Source organism: Ananas comosus, linkage group 4 (genome assembly GCF_001540865.1).
Source record: "Ananas comosus cultivar F153 linkage group 4, ASM154086v1, whole genome shotgun sequence".
NCBI classification, from domain to species: domain Eukaryota; kingdom Viridiplantae; phylum Streptophyta; class Magnoliopsida; order Poales; family Bromeliaceae; genus Ananas; species Ananas comosus.
In genome coordinates, this window is record NC_033624.1 from 14845462 (window position 1) to 14863003 (window position 17542).

At 35.3% G+C, this 17542-nt stretch overlaps 6 protein-coding genes across 7 annotated transcripts in view; 4 read left to right on the plus strand and 2 right to left on the minus strand.

The window, feature by feature from the left end:
- LOC109708884 overlaps positions 1-12751 on the minus strand; it is a 33978-nt gene extending 21227 nt beyond the window's left edge. For both annotated transcript variants that reach the window (XM_020230802.1, XM_020230801.1), the window contains exon 1: positions 12735-12751. The gene's annotated coding sequence lies outside the window, so the exon portion shown is untranslated. The remainder of the gene's footprint in view (positions 1-12734) is intronic.
- Positions 1619-1951, plus strand: LOC109708891. Its single transcript, XM_020230808.1, has 2 exons — positions 1619-1790; positions 1905-1951. The coding sequence occupies exons 1-2, from the start codon at positions 1670-1672 to the stop codon at positions 1949-1951; spliced, it is 168 nt and encodes a 55-aa protein (XP_020086397.1). The 5' UTR covers positions 1619-1669.
- LOC109708887 (cysteine-rich repeat secretory protein 55-like) lies at positions 8259-9451 on the plus strand. The gene is made up of 2 exons (XM_020230805.1): positions 8259-8637; positions 8709-9451. The coding sequence occupies exons 1-2, from the start codon at positions 8309-8311 to the stop codon at positions 9166-9168; spliced, it is 789 nt and encodes a 262-aa protein (XP_020086394.1). The 5' UTR covers positions 8259-8308; the 3' UTR covers positions 9169-9451.
- LOC109708886 (cysteine-rich repeat secretory protein 55-like) lies at positions 10412-11640 on the plus strand. The gene is made up of 2 exons (XM_020230804.1): positions 10412-11005; positions 11228-11640. Exons 1-2 carry the CDS (start codon positions 10477-10479, stop codon positions 11506-11508), a joined length of 810 nt encoding a protein of 269 aa, XP_020086393.1. The 5' UTR covers positions 10412-10476; the 3' UTR covers positions 11509-11640.
- LOC109708890 lies at positions 12647-13991 on the plus strand. Its single transcript, XM_020230807.1, has 2 exons — positions 12647-12723; positions 13248-13991. The coding sequence occupies exon 2, from the start codon at positions 13306-13308 to the stop codon at positions 13804-13806; it is 501 nt and encodes a 166-aa protein (XP_020086396.1). The 5' UTR covers positions 12647-12723; positions 13248-13305; the 3' UTR covers positions 13807-13991.
- Positions 15025-17460, minus strand: LOC109708889 (very-long-chain (3R)-3-hydroxyacyl-CoA dehydratase PASTICCINO 2A; the record flags this gene model as incomplete). Its single annotated transcript, XM_020230806.1, is given in 9 exon segments — positions 15025-15436; positions 15521-15617; positions 15736-15817; positions 15958-16028; positions 16704-16757; positions 16839-16927; positions 17021-17039; positions 17133-17244; positions 17348-17460. Coding segments are annotated over 9 exon segments (666 nt in total). The 3' UTR covers positions 15025-15365.

Consider the following 17542-nt stretch of genomic DNA (forward strand, 5'->3'; position numbering starts at 1 on the left):
ATGAGGCTTTTTTTTTTTTTTTTTTTTTTTTTTTTCTCTCTTTTCTCCGTTCTCTAATTTCCGCTCTCTTTTACTTTGAAAAATAAGAAAAATAAAAATGCAAAGGTCACATCAAGACCCTACCCACCTGCTCTCTCATGTGAGGTTTAACTTTGAATTATCAAAAGAAAAAAAATAAACTGAGTCAGGAAAAATGCGAATATTTCCACAAAAAAGAATGATGCTATTTGACTAGCATTTAAAAATATGAGTACGACTGTGACACTATTGATAACAGCAAGCACTTGATATTGTCAAATTTTTTGCTATTAAACTTAACTTTTTGACTATTTTTATTCGTTGGTTATACTATTCAACTAATAACTTACTCAACCGTGGAGGGTCCATATTATCGTAACTGTACATTTTTTCATCCAAAGACCAAAATCTAATGGCGTCAATAATTTCGTGCTATTGATAGAATTCCAACATAGTTTTAGAATTATTATTATTATTATTATATATTAAAGTGGCGGTGGAAATAGAGACGTCAACATATCAGATTTGGGACGGATTTTTAAAAATCCGAGTCCAAACCCGACTCTAAACCCAAAACCCGAACCCAACAGATTTTAAAAATTCATACCCAAACCCGAATCTAACCAAAAATTCAAAATTTGAACCCAAATCCGAACACAAAAATCTGAACCCAAAACAATTATTTTTCTTTTCAATATTTCAAAATATATTACATTAAATCTAAAATTTTAAAATAAAAATTCAAACATAACATCAAATTTTTATATACTTGTTATATATAATATATAATGATAAATAAATTTAGGTTTGCGGCGGATTCGGGTTTGAGTCGGGTATGTCAAAATCCATATCCAAATTTATATCCGGCGTTTTTTTTTTTTTATATATCCATATTCGAAATCATATCCGTTTAACATCGAATAAATTCGTTCCGTTCGGTTCCCAGTTCAGATAAAATTTTAGATATCCGTATCTATTGACATTCCTAGGTGGAAAAGCTTTTAATTAACTTTGCAATATTGAAGTAGTCGTAATTGACTAATCACAATATACGAAATGTAATATTACGTACGAAAACAAATAGAATATATTTTCATCATACTTTTTCATTGTATGTAATATAATATTTTCACAATCTGAAACCTAATAAGAAAGCCTAAACTTTATTTATTTATTTATTTATTTATTTATTTTAATTAAATGCTATGTTACAACTGGTACTTACATCGTATATGCTAATATGAGAAATTGGGCCAGTTTATATTGGGTAAGCAAAAATACAAGCCCGAGCCCAAATGAAAGCCCAACCCAAACTGGGATCACGAATTATATAATAATCTTATTTAATCGTCAATTTTACTTCCTATCCGCAACTTTTTTTAAAAAAATTTAAGTTAGTTTTAATAAATTGTTAGTGTCCCTAGTTTTATTCACTCAATCTAATTGAAATTTCAATGAAATCACCAATAAACTTTGTGAAATTCCGAACTAATTTATCTAAAATATTTAATTTAAAAAGTGAAATAATGTTTAGAGTCGTTATTCAATATAGGGTATAGTCGAGGGGTCTCCATACACTTTTCCCCATCCATTTTAAGGCGAGAACTCTTTGTTGTGAGCGTTAAGATCTAGGGCGAGAGAAGGAGAGGAGATGAGGAAGTTCGATCCATGGCCGGTGTTCTTCAAGAGGGAGTGGAACCGCAACTGGCCCTTTCTCGCTGGATTCGCCATTACCGGCGCCCTCATCACCAAGTTCACCGCCTCCCTCACCGGTAACCCTGACCCTAACCGTAGATCGATCGATCCTTCTTCTCTTGTTGTTGTTGTTGTTGTTGTTGTTGTTGTTTTCGTGCACTTTTGATCTCGATCGCTTTTGATTTCTGCAGAGGAGGACGCCAAGAAGTCCCCCTACGTGCAGGAGCAAAAGAGGTGATCTCAAAACCCTAGTTTTGTTTCTTCATCTTTTTTGGTGCTGCGTGAGAGTTTGATTGATTTGATTCTGATATCTGTTTGCAATTTCAATTGCTAGATATTGCTTGGCCGTTCGTTTTTGGTCTCTATCAACTGATTTTCTAATCGAATCCATTTGCTATTTTAATTATAGGATAATATCACGTCGCTTGTTTTGGGTTTTTTTTCCCCCCATCTATTTTTTTGATTTGCCTGGAATATATTCACAATTTCGATCAATGAATATAACAACATTGTTTGATTTGATTTTGATCTGCATTCTTTGTTTTGATGGAATACGTTTGCAATTTCAATTGAAGGACATTATTAGGCTATTTGTTTTTTATATTTTTAACCTATATTACTGATTTCTGTGGAATCTGTTCACCATTTCGCTTTAGGGATATTACTAGCTAATCTAAGATTTTTTTTCCCTGTAGCGATGACATGATATATTTATAGTTTTCAAAGGTGCTTATTATACCCTGGAAATAATATCTATGATGTTATATTCAAGTTCAGAATCCTATAATTCTTATGCATGCCCTTATCTTTATACTGTTTAGTGGAAATCTGTGACCTGGAGTTAATTGTTCAAGTAAAATATGTTTTGAAGAAATGAAAATCAAACCACAGTTGTTTTGTTGGTACTTCTATTAATTCTGCGTTCAACTACGGCAATTCTTCTGGTGGCTATGATCTAATAAGCTCCTCGGATGTTTCATCTGAGAAGTTCATCCTTTGGTTGAAGGAGAAACATGGCTTATCCACTAATTATGGAATATTGTTACAAAGTAGTCCAAGGAGTCAATTTTTCTGATTCAGGAAGTTTTTGCTGGCACAATATTTAACAGAAGCCAGTTTTACAGAGGAAATTAATCTGCTTGATGAGCTGATTAGTCTTAAGCATCTTCAGTGGGTTTATGCTGAGGAGTGACTACATATATCACACACGCACTTTCCACCCACCTAAAGATGCTAGTTAATCTTTTGTAGACAATCTCTTAAGAATTCATATCTTAAGGATGTGCCTTCAAACGAAAGTGTATTGTTTCATATGAAAATATATTCTGTTCTCATTCTCAAGCCTCTCTTTTGTGCGCCTAATATGTTTGTATTCTGAATCTGATTCATAGAGTCATGCAATAGTCTCTAGTTATTTAGGAATCCTGGTTCGCCTTGGCATCAAAATTGCTGACTTGGGGTGCTTTAATGATTGTGATGATAAAATCAATGCAAAGTGCATTATCTTGATTTTTTTTGTGACCACAATAGGCATACAAATCTGATTTGGTATAGGTTCAGGTTTACGTCTAAAGCAATTTTAGATTAAAGGACAAATTTAGAATGAAAAATTTATCAGGTGAAAAGCTAGAATCAGCTGGAAGAGGATAGCATACTGCTTCTACTAAAGCAGCAGCACAGATGCTGAAGAAAATATTAGAATAGGTGGATGAAAAATAGGACAACAGTGCCTGTTCACTTTCTGTTTCTTTTTTACTTTTTAATTGATGAAAGTCTTGATACCTTGCTGTCTCTCCAACCAGGTGAAATTGAATAAAACCAGATCAAAATAATGTTGTTGGTGAATTAGGAGAAAGCTTGCAGTATATCTACAGCCATGTTATTATAGGTCGTGCTATAACATTTTTATTGTGCTTTTGCAGTTCTGTTCTGATGATTGTCTATGTGGTCATCTCGAGATATTGAAATATTGTAGCTTCCATCTTTTTAAAGAAAAGCAAAAATCTTCCTTTTAACTCTTTTTGGGGGAGAGAGTGAGTTTGCGGGTTGTATGCTACAAGCTTTCAGCTCATTTTAGTAGAATTCAACAAATAATGCCTTACAAAATCCCACTCTATTTTCTTTTCTTTCTACTCTATTTGATATAACATAATGCATGATTTATGTTTTAATCAATCATATCCATGGGGACTAAATGTTTGCTCGGTTCCCTTGTTTTTTCCAGGTGAACTTCTGATGGTTGCTTATGTTGCTGGGTGGCCTTCGTTCTCTGATGCGGATGGCCTATCGCCATGTTATTTCAACAAATTGAGTTGCTTTTAGACCTATATATTTTGCTAAGTGTTTGAAAATAAAGGCAGTTGGATTGTGGGACCAACTTTCTTTTCTCTTCTAGATCTTATTTCTGGCGTTCGAAACATTTTGAATTATCTGATACAATATGGAATGGGTTTTACACTGCTGGGTTTGATTAGAAGTTTAGCCAACTTAAATTTATGAAGATAGGTTGCAAGAATGTGGCATGATTTTCTCGACAATTTTAAGGAGATAATGTTCACACATCAGCTCAAAACTGTTCGTTTTTTCTGTTCGTTTGTCTTTTTCGGATCTTTGAAAGTTTGTGAAACAAGTATTTCTTCTCAGTTTCCCCGCATATGTTTTGCATATTTTTCAAATTATTATCATTCTGCAGTGCGTGCAATACTTTGAAGGTATTTTCAGTGCACGTATACACTGGATTTTTATTCTTTTGCATATACTCTATTCTAGAGTTATGGGTTCACATTTAGGGTGTGTTTGGTTCGCGCATCTTTTTAAGATTCCTATTAATTCAATAGGAATAAAAAAATATAACAGTGTTTGGCTAAACGCACTAAGTAATTTAGTTTGTAATATTGAATTTATTTGGAAATGAGATTCATCTCAAAGTACTAATCTCATTCTTTTAAGGGAGGATGGGTATTTTCATATTAATGAATTAGAATAATCATAATATATTTAATCTCTTTCTTTCTTTCTATTTGCTGGCTAGTTGATATTATTTTTTTTTACACTCTAACTTCATATCTTTCTCTAAATTTATTTTTTTTTTTCTAAACTTCAACTCTTTTTCTCTCTCTAAATTAAGCTCTCCCTCTCCCTCTCTTTCTAAGTCTCAATTCTCTCACTTTTTCTGGCCTCGACTTTATTTCTCTTTCTATTTTTTTTAATTGTGCTCTCTCTCTCATCTATATTCTCTCTCCTTTTTTTTTAAAAAAGATGTTAACATTATCTAAACTTAATTAACAAAATAAATAAATTAATTGTATATTTTTCATAATTTTAAATAATATGATTAAATAATATGATCGTGCGATCGAACATCTTTTTACTCTAGTAATATTTTATAGTGGGAACCAAATGCCCCCTTAGGTTCAAATGGCGTCAAATTACAATTGTTCCGTTCATCGTACTATCGTTCATGCATATTTTGAATTATAGATAACAATGACGAATGCTTTTACCAGGTGCAGATCTAACAATTTTTTTTTTTTTTAAAATATATTTGCTATACTCTACTACTATTTGCCCTGCAGCGGTGTAACAATGTAATAGTTTTCCTGCGTGCTGTTAATGTAAGTTACTGTTTAAGTATGCACTAGCTAGTAAAGATGTTAAAGATAGATGATGAGATCATTTCCTGCGGGCGTAGCGCGGTGCCGTCTCGCCACTCCCGAATCCCGATGGTAAAATTGCATTGGAACCCCTCAACTATATACACGTAGACATTTTGAGAGAGATAAGGTTTCTTCATAAATAAATAATAAATAATAATATAATAATAATCAAATAAAATCAGGCCCATACGCTTGCAAGAAGCCTCCTGTGGGCCGGGTCGGACCATGACGGACGCTGGCCATGTTTGCATGCGGACCGGTCTGCGGTTCGGCCCTGTACAGGCCCGATTGTTTTTAATCATAATTAATTTTATAAAATTTAAGATAAATTTTCATTAAAAAATATATAAAACTTGTATTAAATAGGGATGTAGAGTCTCGGTTCCCTTCTCTACTTGTATTTTTAATCAAATAATTAGGCTAAATCCATGTTTAATCGACGTATATAGACATATATATATAACTTATTTACTGAATATATACTAGCGTATAACCTCAAAAAAAAAAAAAACAATAGCGTATACTATCACTGTGGTTTCACACTTTCTCACTTTAGTACCTTATGGTTTAAAGTGTATCAAGTTGGTTCCCGTAGTTTCGCACTTTTTCACTTTAATACTTTGTGGTTCAAAATGTATCAAGTCAGTACCATATGGTTTCATTTTTCTCTTTTTATTATTCATTTTATTAATTTTTTTTGTTAAATCAGTGACAAAGTTAAAATTAAAGGGTATTAAAGTGAATATTCTATAAACCTAGATAGAGTATCTAAAGTTTTTTGTATATAATTTAACGAAATATTAACGGATGAAAAAAAAAAGAGTAACAAAGTTAAAATTAAAGGGTACTAAAATAAATAGTCGATAAAGCTAGGTAGGATACCTGAAGTTTTTTTTATATAATTTAACAAAATATTAACATAAGAGCCGACGAAAAGAGAAAAATAAAACCACAAGGTACTAATTAAATTGATGTACTTTAAACCACAGGGCATTAAAATGAGAAAGTGCGAAATTATAGTATACTAAATTGATATAAAATACTAAAATAAAAAAGTATGAAATCACATGAGTGAATGGTATTTGAAGTTTTTTTTAAAATTAATAAACAAGTTCTTGGTTTGGCCATATTTGACAGCTGGATGAGATACACCTTCTTCTCGAAGTTGACTTGTAAATGGCAAGGACTAGTACATGACAAGGATCGATGTTTAGATTCGGACAATAATTTTAAGGGAAAACTTCAAAAACCCCCCTGTGGTTTCGTGCATTCTCACTTTGCTACCCTGTGGTTTAAAACGTATCAATTTACCCCCTTGTGGTTTCGTTTTTATTTTTTCGAAAGTTTTTTCATTAATATTTCGTTAAATTATATACAAAAAACTTCAGATAACCATCTATATTTATCGAATAGTCACTTTAGTATCCTTTAATTTTAACTTTGTCACTGATTTTAAAAAAAAATAATAATAAAATTGATAACAAAAAGATAAAAACGAAACCACAGGGGGGCAAATTGATACGTTTTAAACCACAGGGTAGCAAAGTGAGAATGCACGAAACCACAGGGGGGGTTTTTGAAGTTTTCCCTAATTTTAAAACATCTATTTTTAATACGAGGGCCATAAGATGTAAAAAATTTAATCAAATTCAATCAATAAATAATAATCATATCTAATGTCGAATTTATTACATTATTAGCTTTCAAATTTTGACTTTTTTATTTCGGCCTATCAATTAAGCTTAGCATTCAATATGGGATCTAGAAGTTGATTTGTAGAACACAAAATTTCTGATTAAGCCAATTTTGGACTTAGAAAATTTCTACGTCGGTTTTGGGAGTGCATGAAATTTGAGACCACCTTAGATCTAGAAGTACTTTGACTAGTAGTGCACCCAGTTCGATCTAGTGACAAACTAACAAATTATGCCTACTCAACCGTACAAATTTTAATGTCGTTTTCTCCTACACCACTATTCATCAAAATGCAGCCTCAGTGAGTGGTCAACAATAACTGCGATTAACACAGCACTATTACTTTACTATTTTATTGGAAAATGGAAAAAAAGAAGAAGAAGTTATTATAGTATTCCACTATTTTCATTGTTATGTATTTTCTAAAGAATATTTTGTTACAGTAGTAAAAAAAAAACTCTAATTTCTGTCATGGTAAAACACATTATTTTTTAATTAGTTGAACACTTGATTTCTAATCCCTTTTTTTTTTTAACTTCAAATACTCTGTGGTTTCGCACTTTCTTACTTTAGTACCTTATAGTTTAAAGTGTATCAAGTTAGCCCATGTGGTTTCACACTTTCTCATTTTAGTACCCTATGGTTTAAAGTGTATCAAGTTAGTACTTTATAGTTTTATTGTTCTCTTTTTATTATCCATTTTACTAATTTTTTTCGTTAAATTAGTGACAAAGTTAAAATTAAAGAGTACTAAAATGAATATTCGATAAACCTAGGTAGGGTATTTGAAGTTTTTTGTATATAATTTAATGAAATATTAACGGAGAAAAAAAAATCGGTGACAAAGTTAAAACTAAATGGTACTAAAATAAATATTCGATAAACCTAGATAGGGTATCTGAAGTTTTTTTGTATATAATTTAACAAAATATTAACAGAGGAGCAAACGAAAAAAGAAAAATGAAACTATAGGGTACTAAATTGATGTACTTTAAATCACAGGGTACTAAAGTGAGAAAGTGTAAAACCACATAGTACTAAATTGATATATTTTAAACTACAGAATAGTAAAATAAAAAAGTGCGAACCACGGGATGGTTTTTGAAGTTTTTCTTTTTTTCTTTTTTTTTCTTTTTTTTTTTGGGTATCAAACCAAATTATTGTACTCCTCATCCTTATAAAGGAGCTAACAAAGCCCAAACAAAGCTTGTGTGCACATCACTCCCCACCATTGCTATCTAACAATGGCACTCATCCACCACCTCTTCCTCCTCTCTCTCCTACTCCCCCTCTCCTCCTTTGCCACCGCCGACGATCCCATCGGCCACTACTGCAGCAACAGCTTCAAGGGCACCCAAACACAAACCAACATCAACGCCATTCTCTCCGACCTCGTCGTCAGGGCTTCGGTCGGCGGCTTCGCTGTCTCCTCCTCCGGAAAAGGCAAAAGCGAGGTCTACGGCCTCGCACAGTGCCGGGGCGACGTCCCAGACACCGACTGCGCCTCATGTCTCTCCGACGCAGCAAAGCAGCTCACTGCGTCGTGCCTTGGCTACGCAGATGCCAGGATCTGGTATATACACCGTTCTTTAGTAGCTTAAGTTTTTAAAGCAGTACGTGCATGCGTAACTGGCTGTTTCACAGGTACGACTACTGCTTCCTCCGTTACGACACCGACAACTTCATCGGGCAATCCGACACGAGCTATGCGATCATCCTCATCAACGTCGACAACGCGACGAACCCCGAGGCGTTCGACAAGGCGGCGGGGAAGTTGCTGAGGAAGGCGGCAGACGACGCAGCTGCGGAGGGGAACGAAGGGCTCGGGAGGGAGCAGGCGCAGTTCACACCGTACATCACGATATACGCTCTCGCGCAGTGCACACGCGATCTCCAGCCGTTGGTTTGCGCGCAGTGTTTGGCATCAGCGGTGGAGACGGTGCCAAACTACTGCATGTTTAGGAAGGGGTGTAGGGTTCTCTACAGTAGTTGCATGGTGCGTTACGAGATATACCCCTTTTATTTCCCTCTTGATCCCAGTAGTAGCAATAGTGCTAGTAATGTTGCAGTGGGGGAATACGCAAAGGTCGTGTTGTACCCATGAGATGATACATCAAGGTGTTTGATTGATGTTTTAAGCTTTAAATAAAATTAAGATCTTCTACGTAACTACGTCGAGGATCTTGTTGAAGTAAATTAATCTATATTTACCGATGTTTGTGGGATCAAGTAGCAGCAGTAGTGCTAGTAATGTTGCAGTGGGGGAGTACGCAAAGGTCATGTTGTACCCATGAGATGATATCCGGTGTTTGATTGATGTTTTAATCTTTCAATAAAATTAAGATATTCTACTTAACTACGTCGAGGATCTTGTTGAAATAAATTAATCTATATTTGCCCATGTTTGTGTTAATTAAGTTGTATATTTACTTATAATTTTAAAAGAAAAAAATAGGATATATATGGTTCACATCATCACATGCATATGGATAAGTACCTAACTGAATGGGCCCCTGATGTGTGTGGCGGAGCATATACTACAGTGTAGACACCACGATTTTTAAAGCATTATTATTATTGTTATGGGTAAACTTTACATATCACCCATATGATTTCGTATTTTCTCACTTTACTATCATATAGTTTAAAGTGTATTAAGTTAGTATTATATAGTTTTATTTTTATCTTTTCATCATCTTTTTCGTTAATATTTTGTTAAATTATATACAAAAAATTTCAAATATCATATCTAAATTTATTGAATATTCACTTTAGTACTCTTTAATTTTAATACTGATTTAATGAAAAAAAAAGTAAAATCGATAATAAAAAAATAAAAATAAAAATATATGGTATTAAATTGGTACACTTTAAATTATATAATATTAAAGTAAAAAAAAAGTGAAATTATGTGGGTGGTATTAAAGTTTTTCTTATTTTATTATTATTGCGCCGAAAAGCTGGTTAAGCTTCTAGTGCTCCACGTTCGACGTTGACTTGTGCGAATGAGTGGTCAACTAAATCATGCGCAATTTACGGGCATCATTTTCGTTTCCACTAAAAAAATCAACGCACGTGCAAACGGTCAATGATTTGACCCAGGAGAAGCAGGTAAATATGAAAAATTCATATAAGCTATATATTGAAACGGTAACAATATATGTGACAAATATAAAATACGTGGATATTATTAGTACAATAATAACATAATTTTCTATAACTTTATTAAGCTAGCTTGTCCATTTAAAATTAAAATATATTTATTCAGATACTTTATTATTAGAATATGCAGAATGTATTAAATGCTTATAAAAAATATACAATATGAATGTTTTAAACAACTTATATATACACCCTTTAGGTAGAAGAGTAACTACTATGAAAAATAGCATCATAAAGGATTAAAATAATTATGGCACTAACAAGCCTTAGCTTCCTCAGCTTCTTCTTCCTTCTTCTCCCTTTCTCCTCTTCCTCCCCCACCACCGCCGCCTCGATCGCCGCCACCGACCCTATCGGCCATTACTGCGCCTCGAGCTTCAAAGGCACCCAAACTCAAGCCAACATCAACCTCGTCCTCTCCGACTTAGTCGCGAAGGCTTCGATCGGCGGCTTCGCGGTCTCTTCCTTCGGCGGAGGCAACGGCGGCGCGATCTACGGCCTCGCGCAATGCAGAGGCGACGTCATCGGCAGCGGCGACTGCTTGAGCTGCCTCGTCGCCGCAGCGAAGAAGCTCCCGACGACGTGCGCGGGGGACGCCGACGGGAGGATATGGTACGACTACTGCTTCATGCGCTACGACAACGTGAATTTTGTAGGGAAGGTTGATATCGGGTACGAGTTCATTTACTACAACGTCGAGAACGCGACGGATCCCGCGGCGTTCGACGCCGCGGCGGAGGAGCTGCTGGGGCGGGTGCAGGCGGAGGCTGCGACGCCAGGTCTTAAAAAACAACTGATTACTCTAAAAGCTTATGCTAATATTACATGAATTATTAAATAATCTAAATAACTATGCATGTATTAATTATTTTCTATTGTATTTCGATCTACGCTCAAATTTACTGCAGTTTATCTATAACAGTGACATATCGAACTGTATGTATCTCTAATTATACGATATTTACAGCAACAATATTTTAGTATTTTATATTCAACTGTAGGGAACGAAGGGTTCGCGGAGGAGAAGGCAAAGTTTACGGGGAGTACTACGATCTACGGTCTGGCGCAGTGCACGCAGGATCTGCAGCCGTCGGCGTGCGGCCAGTGCCTGGCGGCGGCGGCGGAGGAGGTCGTCGGCTATTGCCAGGGCAGTGTCGGGTGCCAGGTCCACTACAGCAGTTGCATGCTGCGTTACGAGATCTATCCCTTCTATTTTTCCGGTGATCACAATATGAAGGCGAGCGCAGGGGATAAATATTTCAAAGTCGTTTTCAGTCCCTAGTGCGATACACGTACGTGTATGTGTCTTGTTGTGATTTGTTGTTAGAATAAAATGGGCCGAGGGCCCGGGTCCTAGTTGTATGGCGCTTTGTAGTTCAACCTGTTTTGATGGTTTAAAAAAATATATTTATTATAAGGGAAAATTTCAAAAATTCTCCCGTGGTTTCGCACTTTCTTACTTGAGTACTCTGTGGTTTAAAGTGTATCAATTTGTCCTTCTGTGGTTTTGTTTTTATCTTTTCGACAGTTTTTTTCTTAATATTTCGTTAAATTATATACAAAAAAATTCAGATACCCGCCTAAATTTATTGAATATTTATTTTAGTACTCTTTAATTTTAACTTTGTCACTAATTTAAGAAAAAAAATAATAAAATTGATACTAAAAAGAAAAAAATGAAACCTCAGGGGGGTAAATTGATGCACTTTAAACCACAGGGTACTAAAGTGAGAAAATGTGAAACCACAGGGGGGTTTTTGAAGTTTTCCCTTATTATAAAAAATCTTACTAAATTTTTATGCTATGCTATTGTTATTTAATCTTACCACATAATTTTATGAACCATAATATATAAAATTTAATATTTAATTTTAAAAAACTTATTGAAATTGAGTGGCCTATTTGAAATGGCCGCTTTCGCAAAACCGGGCTTCCCGGTTCAGTCCAGTTAAAAAAACCCAAAACCCTCACCATACTTGGACCGTCCATGGATGACGTAGTGGGCCAATTAAAGATTCTAAATTAATTTATTTTTTTAAAAAATAAAATAAAATTTAAATAAATCAACTATAATTCTTATTTTTTTGTTCCAAATTAGATACTCATACAAAATTAATTAATTTATAATAATTCACAAAGAATATTTTTTAAAAAGTTTCAAATTTTTTAATGTAAAGCATGCTTACACTCAAACTTCTCCATATTAAAAAATTATGTATAAATAGTTTTAAAAATCAATAATAAAGACAGAGACATTTATGAAAAAAAATGTTGAATTCAAAATTTGTATGTTTTTAATATGCAGGCCTTTTATATGTTACAAAGCACACAAAATATAATTTAGAGTTCTCTATTTATAAGAGTTCGGTGTACAAAATGTACTACTACACCTGGTGCAGGGTAATAATTAAAAAAGAAAAAACCCCAAAACCCAAATCCCTCACCGTTCTCCTTTCCGACGAGGAGCCTCTTGCGAGATGCGTCGATCCAGTGCACAGTTCGAACCCCTCTCTCTCTCTCTCTCTCTCTCTCTCTCTTGTAATTTAAATTTTGCATTTTTTTTTTTTTTACTTCAATTGTTTGGGTATCTTCTAGTTGATACAGGTTAAAATTGTCCCTAAAATTATGTGTTGATTAACACAGTGAATTGTAGCCTCTCAATTTTGCTTTTTTTTTTTATACATATATGTCCTCTTAAGAAAAGGGTTAAAAACATCATGAATGTGCAAAGATGCTAGAGATTGTTATAATCATGAAATACCAAAGAAATAAAACTATTGCTCTTTTTCCCTTTTCTTTTTTTCTGTAATTTGTTATGAGCAAACAAGTTATATTTATTGCTGAGATCTTTCAATGGAGCATGATACTTTGAAGTTGAATTGCCGTTTACTTATGTTTTCACATTTTCATGCTTAACCTGTTGCTTTTAACCCTTCTTTTACTAAATTAGTGAGTGGAACACTTATTGATCCCACAGATACTCAAGCCTATTTACGGATTTTTGATTTTCGATTCTTGTAGATTGAAGTAGTTTGAATACCTAATTGAGAGAGAACCAGAAGATTATGATATCAGCAGGATGAAGCTAAAGATCGTTTGTCGCAAAATATATGATTATATTCGCTACGATCTGAAAGAAATTGCTTTTCCGTCATCCTTGCCCGACCCCCCGCATATCAAAAAACGAAGGAAACTCACCTGGAAAGAGCGCTGGTACGTTTTGAAGGAAGCATCTCGGCTTTATGCAGCTAGCTGGGTTAGAGATATCGGCCCCGACCTTAGACCGAACGACTATAAAAAAGATGTGGAAGATGACGAAGATCCAATTCGGAAAGAAAATAGAAAATCAGCAGACCGAAATGAACCGTCGGCTTTGGAGGATCTTGCGGTGGCAGCGAGAGGTGGGATGGAGACACTCAGACCCGCATTGCAGCGAATTTACATGACGCGCGCTTCTGCTTATAGAGATGCGCTGAAAAGCTTCATAGAAGGGTATCAGGAAGGGGTAAAGCAAGTCATGGAAGATAAGGGAGATGCGAAATCTCAACATCAAGGCGAAGAACCGAAGAAACCAATATGACCTCTAACTGTATGAGTTTTTTGTTTGTTGTTGTGAATGATGAAGCTACATGCTGGTACTTTTCACAAATTTAGCTTCTGATGGTTCTTCAGTGGGCAGAATTTTCCTTCTTTTGCTCTTTCCATTTTGGTTTTTTAATTTTGCAGTTCATTTGTTTGGCCAATTAAGATCCTTGTTTTCCAGGACTCCGCTGTCGATACTATGTCAGTATATCTGTCGGGATAACAATCTTTCAAATGATACCGATCGTCCCTAGAGCAAGTGGCAAAGAGCTTGGTCGTTGGTCGTTGGTACCCGAGGTCCCAAGTTCGAGTTCTAGTTGATTCACATTTCCAGCTAAGTTTATTTCTAAACGAAATAAACAAAGCGGGTAGCATGCTACTTATTTCTCAAAAAAAAACAATCTTTCAAATGATAGTCATTTTATTAGTCCCTGTAAAATTTGCATGGTGTTAGACGTACTAATTTTTGTAGTTCTTCAAATGTGTTTATGTACACTTGAACTCTCTTTGCATAGAATTGGCAGAGGAATGAACTCTCTTCATGTTGAATTATCAGATTGAGCTTCAATATATACTTTACACAAAGCTTTATTGGTAAACAGATGAAATGCTCTGCTCTTTTCTGTTCATAGTTAGATCCTGAAGAGGTTGGCCTGTAACTCAGTTGATTTTTTGTGGTGTATATTGATTGATAAAGCGTAAAAAATATGTCCACAATAGACGTACTTTGTACCTGAACCGGAGATGATTCAAAGTAAATTTGTACAGCATTGATTTCGCTGAAGTGATTGAAGCAAATTTAGGTGACAAGCAAAATGAAATAAACCCTATTTGATACCCGAATACTCTGGTTTGATATTCTGCTATTAATTCTGCCTCAATGTAAGATTCTTCTCAATCATGATTACGAAACTTTATCTATATCAGTTCAATCAAACTCAATCTGGATTATTTGGTTTTCACAAATAAGGCGTTTTGATAGGGTTGGAAAACATTTGCAGCTATTGAGCATTTCAAATGGCCTGTGCACAACCTACCTGTTGGGTCCAGCTGATGAAAGCTATGTAAATACACAATCAGTGTATCTTAGTCCAATTACTGCAACTGGCGCTACTCAACGGTGAACAGATTTTAGTATTTGATATTTTCCTATCCTTGATGATTCTTAATTAAACATAGATCAAACTACAATTTCTTCGAGAAATCACAAGAATAATTTGAGAGACCAGAGCTCAGAGTGAAAATAACAAACTACTCAGATAAACATACAAATAAGACTATCCTGAACCAGTGAGCTCATGAAAAGCAAATTCTTAGCAGCATTGAGCTTTTTAATGGAAACAGAACAATTAAACAAACAAAAAGAACCTACAAGAATATCCCATTGAACAACTAAAACATGAAAGCGAAACAGGACAAAATCAAAATCACACATAATTGCTATAGCCCTAGTTTTGTCAGCATCTCCTTTCTTCAAATAAACTGCAGTAGAGAATTCGGCGCTGCACCAAGATTAGCATCAAATAATGATGCTCCACGGGTATAACTGTTTACGGTTTATGCGGTTTTAGACTTTGAGAGCGCCTTCTTCCGCTGCCCGAGCATGTAGGTGTACATGTGCGGGCTACCTGCAGTGACAATTCATCGAACGTTAAACAAACTAATCTAGCAAATTTCAAAAATATCACCAGATGTAACGCGAGCAAAGATACCTGGGACATAGATTCCGAGTGCTACAATTGCCGCATAGAAGTAATCGAAGGAGAAGTTCCACTTGTTGGGCATCCTAATGCAGTATTTTTCGGATGCCTGTCAAATTAATAAAAGAAAAAGTGACACATTAGGGGAAATAGTTAAAATTCATAGCACAATTACCAATCAAGTGACTAGGCTTAAATCAATCTATTGTCATGTGTGATCTGATTACCTTAACGTATGGCAAGGCAATATAAATTAGGCCAACCTCACTGGTGATGCCAGTTGGATACAATAAGAGGAAAGTGCTGTACCTGCAAATGTTCAATTCGCATAGTCACAGTTGTTAGTGATACATTGAGGGGAAAAAAGGAAAAAAGAGAGAAAAACAAGGGCTGCAATTGTAGAAAATGTAACAAGTCCATAGACTCAGCTTCAGTAGAACTATATTTACCTAAGCCACAAAAGCCAGGAAGGTGTAAATCCAAAAGCTTCTTTCACACCAAAGAAGGAGTACCTGATAATCTAAAAAACAAGAGAATACGGTTCAGTTGCTCCGTTAAAAGATTATTTTGGAAAATAAACTCCGAAGGGACCCAGTTGATGTATCCTGTCATGTGTGCAGGGAGGGAGACAAACAAGGAAACAAAAAGAGGAAAATGGTTGGCAATGCAGACAAGGAAAGAACTTGCTTTTGCGAGAATCAATGAATCAATTTCTATCAGAAAACCTAAGATGTTAAAAAAAAAAAAAAAAGTGTATTGGACTTGCTTTTGGAACATACACTATATGTTAATCACTATAAGAGTGTTAATCTTTCCTAGTTGCCCCAGTGAAACAGCATCTGTCATAACTTTATTTGCAAGCTACTCTTCAGGGAAATACAAGCCACAGGCAGCAAGTTCCCACTTTTAACAATTTAGTGATTCACTAAGAAGCTATCATGTCCACCTTGCTTTGATTATAAAGCATATGCCTTGGGATCAACCATTTTCCAGTTTCTAAACTGCATCCTTATCTTTCTTTCCATTATAAGCTAATGATTATTTGTATATACAATGAATAGAGTACGAAAGAAACATCTCTCAGCATTACAACGATCAGTTCACTTGGTCAGAAAGGCAAATTATGTAGCTTAGCAACTAATTTGGTAATAAAAACAGTAGAAGAGCTATACAATTTCACAAAATTTATTATTACCTCTGTAATTGACCAGCTGATAACCAAGGAGCTAACAAGAATATGTGTCCTGGTCTGCAAGAAATAGCAACAGTTAACATAAAATTCTACTATTTTTCACTGAAAAAAATACAAAAAAATTCATCTTAGTGATACCTCAGGGAAACTCCACAAGATGCCCCAAGTAACATACAGCCTCGACCCAATTTGTGGCAAAGTCGCCGATACCGGAGATCTCACCAATCCTTTTTTTTCCCCCACAAAAATCCAGTAACAACAATCACCACAGATCATAACGAATTAAGAGTAATGGCAAGAGAGTAGAACATATTTCTCACCTACGAGTCCATGGAGAATCTGAGCACCAAACAAACAGAAATACAGATCAAACAAATCAGAAAAAAATATTGAAAAATCGAAAAAAAGGAGGCGACTCTGAGATCTCGTCACCTCCATGATCGCCGCGGTTTGTGCGAGCTGCAGCGGCCTCTCGACGGCATCGTACACCGCGGTGTGCCCCGATTCCCTCAAAGTCTTCAACGCAAAGAACAAAACCTGAAACCTAGATCAAACAAAGAGATCAAGGATAAAAATCAACAGATCCAAAAGCAACAATCCACAACTCCCCAGGAAAAAAAAAAAAAAAAAACCAAAAAGGTACATACCATCCGACGAATATGGTCCAGTTGTAGATGGAGAGGTAGATCCGCTTTAGGGTTGAGAGGAACCCCGCCATTAGAGACCACACGAAGAAGAAGAGAGTGGGGGAGGAGGAGGAGGAGGAGGAGGAGGAGAGGTGTCGCCTCTTTCTAGGGTTTTAGAGGGAGAGCATTAACCCAACGAGGAGCATTGATAGGTTT